A 12,205-nucleotide genomic window follows, 5' to 3' on the forward strand; every position below is an offset into this window, starting at 1 on the left:
CCCCGATATATGCACACGTTTTTTATAATCTATCAAATGGGATGACCAAGGCTTTCTAAGTTTTTTTTTTTTAATGAACTCTGGGCCTATACTCTAAATCGAGCAACTTAATTTGTTCAGCTCATCAGCATTACCTTGAAACACTCATTGACATGCCGGTAATTTAATATGAGATAAACTGTGTTTCCATTGCCATCGATTTACACACTGGTTGTAAAAATATTGGATGGGAAAGTAGAAGACGTGTACAGTTATAGAGACATAGGATATAGCAAAAAGCAAACAATTATATATTTTAAAAATTCCGTCACCCAGAAATAGCATGCAGTAATGCGATGCTTGCAGAAATCCGGCGAGCAGGGAACGATGACTTTTTAACTTAATGAACGTGATGAGGAGAGTCAGAGAGGTGGGAGAAACATGAGCAGAAGAAGAAAGAAATAAAGAAGACATCAGAATGGTTCATACAAGGGTGAGTGGGAAACAAAGAAGAAAGGAGAGAGAGAGAGAGAGAGAGGAGAGAGAGAGAGAGAGAGAAAGACAGAGAGAAAGAGAGAGAGTGAGAGAGAGAGAGAGAGAAAAGACAGAGAGAAAGATAGAGAGTGAGAGAGAGAGAGAGAGAGAGAAGGAGAGACAGAGAGAGAGCTCACCATCGTGGTAAATTGAGCTTTATATAACGCAATATCCACTAAATGTGCTCAATGCGCTTTACAAGGGGTCCCTGGTCAACAGCAACATTTAACATGTAGGACGGGACATGACGCCTGTTAGGCGATATTACAATTTTTCGGACAAAGACAACGCTATTAACGGCCAGGTACTCATTTTACACCTGAGTACGGTGAGAGAATGTGAGTAAAGAGCCTTTTCCAAGGATTCAACTATGCGCCGAGAGCGAGGCTCGAACCCAGGACCTTCCGATCTGAAAGCGAGTGTCATACCACTAGACCACATAGCCCCTGCCTTTGCGTGGCAACAAGTTTCTGGAAAAATCTGAGAGAATCTGGGATTTAACTTTTCATTTTATTTTTATTCTTTTATCTCAGTATCTTTTAAAACAAGAATAGTTTGTTTGTTTGTTTGTTTTTAAATCGAAAACAAACAACAACAAAAACAAAACAAAAAACAAACAAACAAATGTAAAACAAAACAAACAAACAAAACAAAACAAACAAATAAAAGCAAAAACAAAACAAAACAAAACAAAAAACGATTAGTAATTAGGAATTCGACGATTAGATCAGGTCCAGTGTTTCACGAGTCAACGTGTCATCTGATTGGAGAATTCGACAAATCATAGCACCCTTCCGACCAATAAAAAGAACGCCGTTCTATAGACCAATCAGGTGTCTCAGTGTCAACCATGATAGCTCTTAACCCTTTATAACCCGTGCGCGCTTGTCCTTTCGAGCATTCTACCCTAACTGATATCAAGTAAAATGTCTGGAACGTGGCAAAGGAGGAAAAGGATTGGAAAGGGTGGCGCCAAGCGTCATCGTAAAGTCCTTCGTGACAACATCCAGGGTATCACCAAGCCCGCCATCCGTCGTCTCGCTCGTAGAGGTGGTGTGAAACGTATCTCCGGACTCATCTACGAAGAGACCAGAGGCGTACTCAAAGTTTTCCTTGAGAACGTGATCAGAGATGCTGTCACCTACACTGAGCATGCCAAGAGGAAGACCGTCACTGCTATGGACGTTGTCTACGCCTTGAAACGCCAGGGACGTACTCTGTACGGATTCGGTGGATAGATCTCTCCTCATCTAGCCCTGCACCCCATCCACCCAAACGGCCCTTTTCAGGCCACCCTCACAATTTCCCGGTTGACTACCGACTGATTACAAACGCATCACAATCTTATCTTTCTTCAATATGACACGTGTTTTGAAGCAATTCTGTACTGAATGGATATTTTGATTTACGGAACAAATACTTTAATCTGAGCAGTAGGTAAATCGGGTGATTTCGCCGTTTTTTTCACTCCTGGTCTGCCGTGAGAGGCTAATTTGCCAATTGGGCAACACAACCACTGACAATAAGTTTACCTGGTCAATTTAATTATATTTTCATGAAGTGTTTACGTAGGGCTATGTTGTATTTTATTCACAAGAGTCCTTTTAAAACTGCCACTGTTGTCGGGTAACTTCGCCGCGAGATGTTGTACTTAGTTTTTCTCGCTACAAGGCAATATAAGGAACAATTTCCATTTCCATTTAACACATATTATCGGCACTTGTATCGAGTGCGATGATGTATGTATAGGGCCTTCGCGGGGACACATTACAATGCCGTCACAAGATCATAATCATAATAGGCCTGCTGCCCATCCATACCCGAGACGACTGGTTTCTGGTTTTTATACCCACTTAACATATTTATTATTTACTTTTCTTTAACTTAGATTTCAGTGCTAACGCACAGCTTCTATTACACACAAAAAAATCGTCTTTGGAATAATTATTGTATGATTGTGATGATAGTGATGTGCGGCGAATTTACCCGAAACTATAGACTTTTGAAAAAAAAAATGTATTAACATCTTAGAAATATTTTTCTGATGATAATATACACTGAAATGAAAATAAAATGGACGTGGAAACCACATTGATTTTGTGACCAGACCTTCACATTCGAATTGCACAATGTTAGTGAAGGATGCCGTTGCAGTCAAAGATCAAAGAGTCAAGGGTGTTACAGCATGTCTCGCCATACTTTTCATGCATTGCTATTGCCTTGGGATCCCTTGTAAAGCGCTTTGAGCACGCTTAGCGGGTATTGCGCTATATAAAAGCTTGCTGTAACGTGACACGAAAACTAACTCGTCGTCTCTACCTATTCATTCTAAAACGAAGCCACGCATAAGTCTGTACACAAAGAATTTCGTAAAGTAGGAAATGAAAAAAGCAATACAGGGGGTGATGCGTTGAAAACCGGTATCAAACGGAATAAGTGTGGGGCCCTGAAAAGGGCCGGTGTGAAGGGAGGGGCATCGAGCAATTTACTTGCTGGTGGTGTATTTGGTGACAGCCTTGGTGCCTTCACTGACAGCGTGCTTGGCAAGTTCACCGGGAGCAAGAGACGGACAGCGGTCTGGATCTCTCGGAGGTGATGGTGCTCCTCTTGTTGTAGTGAGCCAGGCGGCTGGCTTCGGCGGAGATGCGCTCGAAGATGTCATTCACAAAAGAGTTCATGATTGACATGGCCTTAGAAGAGATACCAGTGTCGGGGTGGACCTGTTTCAACACCTTGTAGATGTAGATGCTGTAACTTTCCTTCCTCCTGCGCTTCCTCTTCTTGTCGCCGGTGCGAACGGCCTTTGCCTTGCCGGCTTTTTTGGCGCCTTTGGCAGAAACTCCTCCTTTGGGTGGCATTTTTTCCGATTTGATTTTCTAGTGAAACTAGTAGAAGAATGAACGGCGCGAAAACCATTTATATGAAAAATACCGGATGAAAAGCGAAGGGACGAGCCAATCGGAGAGAAGTATGCATTTTCTCAACGGTTGATTGGTCGAGCGGTTTGGCAAATTCATCTCTGCCCGATTTCGTATAAATAGTCATTCGGCGCGTTTCACGAGTCACTGTATTTTTTTAAAGTACACCCAACCACTTACAATAAACAATCAGTCTGGCCGTGGCAAAGGTGGAAAAGTTAAGGGCAAGTCCAAGTCCCGCTCTTCTCGCGCTGGACTCCAGTTCCCAGTTGGCAGAATTCACAGACTCTTGAGAAAGGCAACTACGCCGAGCGCGTTGGTGCTGGTGCCCCAGTCTACTTGGCAGCTGTTCTTGAGTACCTCGCTGCTGAAGTTCTCGAGTTGGCAGGCAATGCTGCCCGTGACAACAAGAAGACCAGGATCATCCCCCGTCATCTCCAGCTCGCCATCCGCAATGACGAGGAGTTGAACAAGCTTCTGTCCGGAGTCACCATTGCTCAGGGTGGTGTTCTGCCAAACATCCAAGCCGTCCTCTTGCCCAAGAAGACCGGCAAAGCACCAGGAAAGAACTAAGCTCACCTCCAGCAGCCAGTCTTTCTGCTCCCAACACAACTGTCCTTTTCAGGACAACCACCACTCTTCCCCATTGGCTCCCAACGTAACATCGCATTTGCACTTTCTGGCACTCTCGAGTGCTTTTAGTTTTATGATTGTGTATGTGGCATGCTTTTCCTTCCAGATACCTACCAGGTTTTTTTAGAATGGCTATTAACACTGCTCTGTATATTCCAATTCTAACTGTAAGTACCGGTTAGACCGTTTGAAGTTAGGGAGATAGGACGGCTTATGAGTACGTTGACATACATTACGGTTGACTGACGTGTCTTAATTTCTAGACGAAATAATACCTCAATTGAAGTCTCGGTTATACTATGCTACCCTTTATCTTTCCGCATTGGCACTGTCCTTGTCAACACAGGTGTGGTGTTCTGAACTTCTGAATCGCCTGCGAGTGACCAAATTTTTTTGTTGGCTTTTTTTTTTCTTCTTTTTGTAGCCTAGAATATCGGTTTAAGGCGACGGTTGTGTTGAATCGTGTCGGTACTCTCACCTTATGCTGAGCATCTATCACAGAGATGGGCCGCCCACAACTAAATTGGCATTGAAGGCTAGTTTCTGTTGGAATGGGACACCAACTTGTCTGCAGGGGAGTGTCATACCACTTAGACCACGAGTACAGATTTTGTGTGCGTACAGTCGCGTCTCTCCAATCCGAACACCTCCGTTCCGAGCATTTTGTCCGGATTACAGAGACATCCGGATTGTGGAATCAGTCCCTAAAGAGTACAAATAGAGAGAAAAAAAAATCCGTGCCTGCCAACTGGTCCGGATAATGGAGACATCCGGATTGTGGAGTTCCGGATTAGAGAGACGCGACTGTGGGTGTGTATATGAATATTCCATCTTAACATCGGATGCATGCCTACACTCAATTTCAAATTTCAGGAACATGTTATGGATACATTGGCAATAGTAAGGTCTTAGCAGACGACAAAACGTCTGACGCAAAGAGAGTATTAGGGTTTATGGTTGCAATGGCACTAGAGGTAACACAATGATGATGATGAGGTGGTGGTGATGGTGGTGGTGGTGGTGGTGGCTGTAGTAGTGATGGTCGTGGTAGCAGTTGTGGTAAGGATGGTGATGTAATGGTAGTGGTTGTAGTCCTAGGGATTATGAGGTGGCGGCAGTGGTTGTAGTAATGGTGGTAGGGATGATGATGATGATGATGATGACGATGATGATGATGATGATGATGAGATGATGATGATGATGATGATGATGATGATGATGAGTGATGTGTGTGGTGGTGTGGTGGTGGTGGTTGTGTCTTGGTTGTAGTAACGGTGGTAGGGATGATGCTCTGACGGCAGTTGTAGTAGTAGGCTAGTCGTCGTAGGTATGCCTGGCCTTATCTTGTGGTTTCTTAAATGGAGAACATCAAGCTATCCAAAAAGGGGAGGCCTTCCAAAAGCTCCTCGTGCTAAGGGAAACAACCCAGATATTCCCTCAACTAACCCTAAGAGAAAAAAAAACAAAAAAAAATAGTACCTTCAACTAACCCTAATAGCAAATACAAACACCCCAGCACCTTTACTAAGACTTATGACTAACCCTAAGAGAAAAAAAAAAAACACCTAGTACCTTCAACTAACCCTAATAGCAAATACAAACACCCCAGCAACTTTACTAAGACTCATGACTAACCCTAATGGCGGATGAAAATCAAAGCAATGGTCGGATTTAGGAAAGTACACTCGCCAATACAGGTTGGCAAACGCCGCTCAATTACCCACAAATTGAATAAATAAAGGCATGACAAAAGATCCAACCCACCCATAAAAAGCAAAAGCAACTATTCCATTATTCCATTCCCCATTCCCAACATCCAACATCGTCACCTTTCCGTTTCAGTTCAACTACCTATCCCCCCGGCCAGGGCAGCCCAAAAATGCTGGGTTGCACGGAAGGAGCTGACAAATAGATTGGACTAAAAAGACCTTTTTTTTTTTTTTTTCGATTGAGAGCGCGGACTGCGGAAATAAAAAGTCCGCAGTGGAAGAATACTTTCGCGTTTTTCCTTTTTTTTTTTCGCTTCAGAGCGCGGACTGCAGAAATAAAAAGTCAGCAGTGGGAGAATACTTTCGCATTTTTTCTTCTTTTTTTTTTTTCGATTCAGAGCGCGGACTGCAGAAATAAAAAGTCCGCAGTGAGAGAATACTTTCGCATTTTTTCTTCTTTTTTTTTTTTCGATTCAGAGCGCGGACTGCAGAAATAAAAAGTCCGCAGTGGGAGAATACTTTCGCATTTTTCCTTTTTTTTTTGTCGATTGAGAGCGCGGACTGCAGAAATAAAAAGTCCGCAGTGGGAGAATACTTTCGCATTTTTCCTTTTTTTTTTTCGCTTCAGAGCGCGGACTGCAGAAATAAAAAGTCCGCAGTGGGAGAATACTTTCGCATTTTTCCTTTTTTTTTTTCGATTGAGAGCGCGGACTGCAGAAATAAAAAGTCCGCAGTGGGAGAATACTTTCGCATTTTTCCTTTTTTTTTTGTCGATTCAGAGCGCGGACTGCAGAAATAAAAAGTCCGCAGTGGGAGAATACTTTCGCATTTTTCCTTTTTTTTTTTTCGCTTCAGAGCGCGGACTGCAGAAATAAAAAGTCCGCAGTGGGAGAATACTTTCGCATATTTTCTAATTCTTTTCCAATTCGAGCTGAAGCTTTGCAAACCCAATAAACAGCACTACTGCTTTGCGCTCAGACAAACCAAAGAATAGATACACATGCGAGTAAACAAATAAATCAATCAATAATTGAATGAATGAATGAATGAATGAATGAATGAATTTGAATTGCTATACCTAATCTCACGACCACCAGCTCATTCTGATAAATCTGAATCTTTTCATTCAAATATTTGTTTATTTATTTATTTATTTATTTATTTATTTATTTATTTATTTATTTATTCAAATTTATTACCAAATAACCAAGGGATTACCTCCTAAAGTAAATGCTAACAACTTGCCTTTCCAAAGTGATCGGGTAACAAAATAAACCGGTAAGCCGATTGGCCCGGGCTCTCGGTAATTGACCAATCAGAACGCTGAGATAACAGGTATATAAGACGAACGGGCCCTCTATTACGAATCAGTCACTTTCGAGTAACGAAAATCTAAAATGGCACGTACCAAACAAACCGCACGTAAATCCACCGGAGGAAAGGCTCCTCGTAAGCAGCTGGCCACCAAGGCTGCCAGGAAGTCTGCCCCAGCCACCGGCGGTGTCAAGAAACCCCACAGATACAGGCCTGGAACTGTTGCCTTGAGAGAGATCAGACGTTACCAGAAGAGCACTGAGCTCCTCATTCCGCAAACTCCCCTTCCAGCGTTTGGTGAGAGAAATTGCCCAGGACTTCAAGACTGACCTGCGCTTCCAGAGCTCTGCCGTTATGGCCCTGCAGGAAGCCAGTGAAGCTTACTTGGTTGGTCTGTTTGAGGATACCAATCTGTGTGCCATCCACGCCAAGCGAGTCACCATCATGCCCAAGGACATCCAGCTCGCTCGCAGAATCCGTGGAGAGAGGGCTTAAATCTCTTTTCCCCTTCCTCCTTCCCCAAACCGGTCCTTTCAGGACCACTACACATTATCTCGATTGACTGACTCTCTGTTTACGCACTCCCTCATCCCCTACCCTCTTCAGATGTACTTTAATTTTTAAATGTGATAATCACGAGTTACGACTGGAAACTTTTCCACATGGTCACGCAACTTGAGAATTCCTTTTAGCATTTGTGTAGTGCTCAAAGCGCTTACAAGAGGACCCTTTGCTTGTGAAGCTAGTGCTCTACCAACTGATCCCCGATATATGCACACGTTTTGTTTATAATCTATCAAATGGGATGACCAAGGCTTTCTAGAGTTTTTTTTTTTTTTAATGAACTCTGGGCCTATACTCTAAATCGAGCAACTTAATTTGTTCAGCTCATCAGCATTACCTTGAAACACTCATTGACATGCCGGTAATTTAATATGAGATAAACTGTGTTTCCATTGCCATCGATTTACACACTGGTTGTAAAAATATTGGATGGGAAAGTAGAAGACGTGTACAGTTATAGAGACATAGGATATAGCAAAAAGGCAAACAATTATATATTTTAAAAATTCCGTCACCCAGAAATAGCATGCAGTAATGCGATGCTTGCAGAAATCCGGCGAGCAGGAAGCGATGACTTTTTAACTTAATGAACGTGATGAGGAGAGTCAGAGAGGTGGGAGAAACATGAGCAGAAGAAGAAAGAAATAAAGAAGACATCAGAATGGTTCATACAAGGGTGAGTGGGAAACAAAGAAGAAAGAGAGAGAGAGAGAGAGAGAGAGAGAGAGAGAGAGAGAGAGAGAGAGAAAGACAGAGAGAAAGAGAGAGAGTGAGAGAGAGAGAGAGAGAGAGAAAGACAGAGAGAAAGATAGAGAGTGAGAGAGAGAGAGAGAGAGAAGGAGAGACAGAGAGAGAGCTCACCATCGTGGTAAATTGAGCTTTATATAACGCAATATCCACTAAATGTGCTCAATGCGCTTTACAAGGGGTCCCTGGTCAACAGCAACATTTAACATGTAGGACGGGACATGACGCCTGTTAGGCGATATTACAATTTTTCGGACAAAGACAACGCTATTAACGGCCAGGTACTCATTTTACACCTGAGTACGGTGAGAGAATGTGAGTAAAGAGCCTTTTCCAAGGATTCAACTATGCGCCGAGAGCGAGGCTCGAACCCAGGACCTTCCGATCTGAAAGCGAGTGTCATACCACTAGACCACATAGCCCCTGCCTTTGCGTGGCAACAAGTTTCTGGAAAAATCTTGAGAGAATCTGGGATTTAACTTTTCATTTTATTTTTATTCTTTTATCTCAGTATCTTTTAAAACAAGAATAGTTTGTTTGTTTGTTTGTTTTTAAATCGAAAACAAACAACAACAAAAACAAAACAAAAAACAAACAAACAAATGTAAAACAAAACAAACAAACAAAACAAAACAAACAAATAAAAGCAAAAACAAAACAAAACAAAACAAAAAACGATTAGTAATTAGGAATTCGACGATTAGATCAGGTCCAGTGTTTCACGAGTCAACGTGTCATCTGATTGGAGAATTCGACAAATCATAGCACCCTTCCGACCAATAAAAAGAACGCCGTTCTATAGACCAATCAGGTGTCTCAGTGTCAACCATGATAGCTCTTAACCCTTTATAACCCGTGCGCGCTTGTCTTTCGAGCATTCTACCTAGGGTAGAGTCGGGGAAATTCGCCGTCGAAGAACCTTGGAACCAGGTAGTAAAAAAGGGAAAGAAACACATAACACAACACTCCAACACACAAAAAAACAACACACCAAATACACCACTACTCACAAGCTACACCACTAAACCACAGACACCAAACGTAAACCCTCATCAAGACAACACTCCAAAAGATACCAACACAACAAAAACTGCACCAATGAAACAACTAGAACAGGAACCACACAACTCCCCATACACACCAAGACGAACATCATCCATGACAAATCTACACCAACACACCACACCAACACCAGTAATAATCCCTTTAGAAAGGGCAACATCACCCCCACCCCCATCCACACCCCCCAACCCCAATAACAAACCCAAAAACTCTCCCCCAAAAAATACAACCACACCATCGCCCTTCAAAGCACACACTTCACTCACACGATCACCACCTGGGGCTTGCCCAAGAGCACGAAAAAATCACAGAACACACTACCCAATATCTACACAAACACATGCATACACACCTCACCAAAGAAGCTCTTCCCTCAAGAGGAAGACTCCACCCATCCAAAACATCGAGAGGGAAAGGTCACTACCCAGACCACCACGACACATGGGAGACAAACACCCCAATACTTAAACAAAACAATACACATACTAAGCCCAGACATGCAGCCTACAGTCCACACATATATACCTAGATACAAACGCAACTCTAGATACAACAAACACACCACCTCTAGAGAACAAGCAAAATCATACACTAAAAACAAACCATACAAAATAAAAACACCCTACAAAGAGGATGACCCCCCACCATTGACAATCATAACACTCAACATCAGAGGCATGAGACAGAAAATACAAGACATTAAAAATCTAATAAGGAAACAAAGACCAGACTTCTTACTGTTACAAGAAACGAACATACACGACAAATTCACACAAGAACGAACACTTCTCGAACTCAAACCAGAAGTTAAAAATATATTTTGGACAATCGACAAGAAAAAAAGAAACTGTAGAGGAGTAGCCATAATAAAAATCTCCGACAATTGGACTGTTACCCAACACGACCATGACAACACAGGACGAATAGGGAAAATAGACGTGACTCAAGACGGCTACAAATTCCAAATTTACAACATCTACGGACCTGCCTCAAGAACAGACGAAAAAAAGACAACGTTTTTAGACTTAGAGAAAAGAATGGAAATAAACCCATCAACACCCATCATCCTAGCAGGGGATTTCAATAACACACTACACCCCCGCGACACAACTCACCATAGAACACAACAAACAGTCATAGACAAACAAATACTACAACGAATTTTAGAAAAACACAATCTAACAGATACATACAGAGAAACATTCCCACTCGGAAAAGAAACCACCTTTAAATCATTCGCAAACACAGGATCCAGACTCGACAAAATATACATATCCAAAACAACCCCAATAACAGAAATTAAACACCTAGAGAACACACTAGACTACACTGACCACAAAGCTGTCTACGCCCAGTACGGCACCCAAATTACAAGACCCAAACAAAAAAGTGCCTACTGGAAATTCAACAACAGTCTCCTGCAGGACCATTATTACATACAATACATGACCGACATCATATTAGACTATACGGACAACATACCAAATGACAACATCCGAGAATGGTGGGACACCCTCAAACAGACCATACAAACGCTAACACAAATGATAGGGAGAAAAGTACAAGACAAAACCAACAGAAAGGAAACAAAGTACAAAACAATCATCAACATAGACAGGGCGCGTGACAACAAAACAGAAATACAAACACAACCACATGTTACTAAAGCAATAGAAAAACTGAAAGAAATTGAACAAAGAAAATTCAGAGGCCACAAAGTAAGAAGCACATACAAAACACGCAACGACTACACTGATTTAAACGACACAATAGCACGAATAGAAAACGAACTACACAATAGACGACATATAGACAAAATCAGAACAACAGATGGGCAAATAACAAAAAACGAGACAGAAATCCTTGAGACCTTCTACAATTTTTACAAACAACTATACACAAGTGGCGAAATATCAACAGATATACAAGACCACTACACCGATTATACAAAGAAGTTGACAGACGAACAGAAAGAACAATTAGATACAGAGATCACAATAGAAGACCTACAACACAGCCTAGAGAACATGAACACAAACAAATCCCCAGGCCCCGATGGACTAACAGTAGAATTCTACAAAAGTTTCTTCCCTCTCCTTAAAAAACCCCTCCTAGAACTGACTAAAGAAATACACAAAGAAGGACAATTAACGAACAGCCAAAAGATATCATACATAACCCTCATACCCAAAGAAAGCAACACAACAGACGTCAAACAATACAGACCCATATCCCTCCTAAACACCGACTACAAAATTATAGCGAAAACTTTAAGCAACAAAATCAAAATTCACCTACCCCAACTGATAGACAAAGAACAAACATGTAGCATAAAAAACAGAACAATAGAACAACACACAAACTTCATCAGAGACCTTATAGGATACGTAAAACAGACACACACACACGCATACATTTTGTCCATCGATCAAGAGAAAGCTTTCGATAGATTAGAACACAGTTTCTTACACAAAATATTAGAACACAACAACATAGGCCCTTATTACAGAAGATGGATAAAAATACTAGGGTACAGAAATCCTTAGACCTTCTACAATTGTTATACAAACAAATATACACAAGTTGGCGAAATATCAACAGATATACAAGGACACAGCCGCTCAACGATTTACAAAGAAGACTGACAGAGAACAGAAAGAACAATTATTACAGAGATACAATAGAGAATACAACACAGCCTAGAAGAGAGAACATGAAACACAAACAAATTCCAGGACCCGATGG

The 12,205-nt window shown here is 41.8% G+C and overlaps 1 protein-coding gene and 3 pseudogenes across 1 annotated transcript; 3 read left to right on the forward strand and 1 right to left on the reverse strand.

The window, feature by feature from the left end:
- Nucleotides 1-1,439: 1,439 nt before the first annotated feature.
- Nucleotides 1,440-1,787, forward strand: LOC144961153 (histone H4-like). Its single transcript, XM_078894447.1, has one exon. The coding sequence runs from the start codon at nucleotides 1,440-1,442 to the stop codon at nucleotides 1,749-1,751; it is 312 nt and encodes a 103-aa protein (XP_078750573.1). The 3' UTR covers nucleotides 1,752-1,787.
- Nucleotides 1,788-2,998: 1,211 nt separating this feature from the next.
- LOC144961156 (histone H2B, gonadal pseudogene) lies at nucleotides 2,999-3,540 on the reverse strand (annotated as a pseudogene).
- LOC144961154 (histone H2A-like) lies at nucleotides 3,410-4,068 on the forward strand (annotated as a pseudogene).
- A 2,917-nt stretch (nucleotides 4,069-6,985) lies between these two features.
- LOC144961155 (histone H3-like) lies at nucleotides 6,986-7,609 on the forward strand (annotated as a pseudogene).
- Nucleotides 7,610-12,205: the final 4,596 nt, after the last annotated feature.

This window comes from Berghia stephanieae, unplaced genomic scaffold, assembly GCF_034508935.2.
Source record: "Berghia stephanieae isolate SIO BIC M18660-M18661 unplaced genomic scaffold, UCSD_Bste_1.3 scaffold1567, whole genome shotgun sequence".
In the NCBI taxonomy this organism is placed as follows: domain Eukaryota; kingdom Metazoa; phylum Mollusca; class Gastropoda; order Nudibranchia; family Aeolidiidae; genus Berghia; species Berghia stephanieae.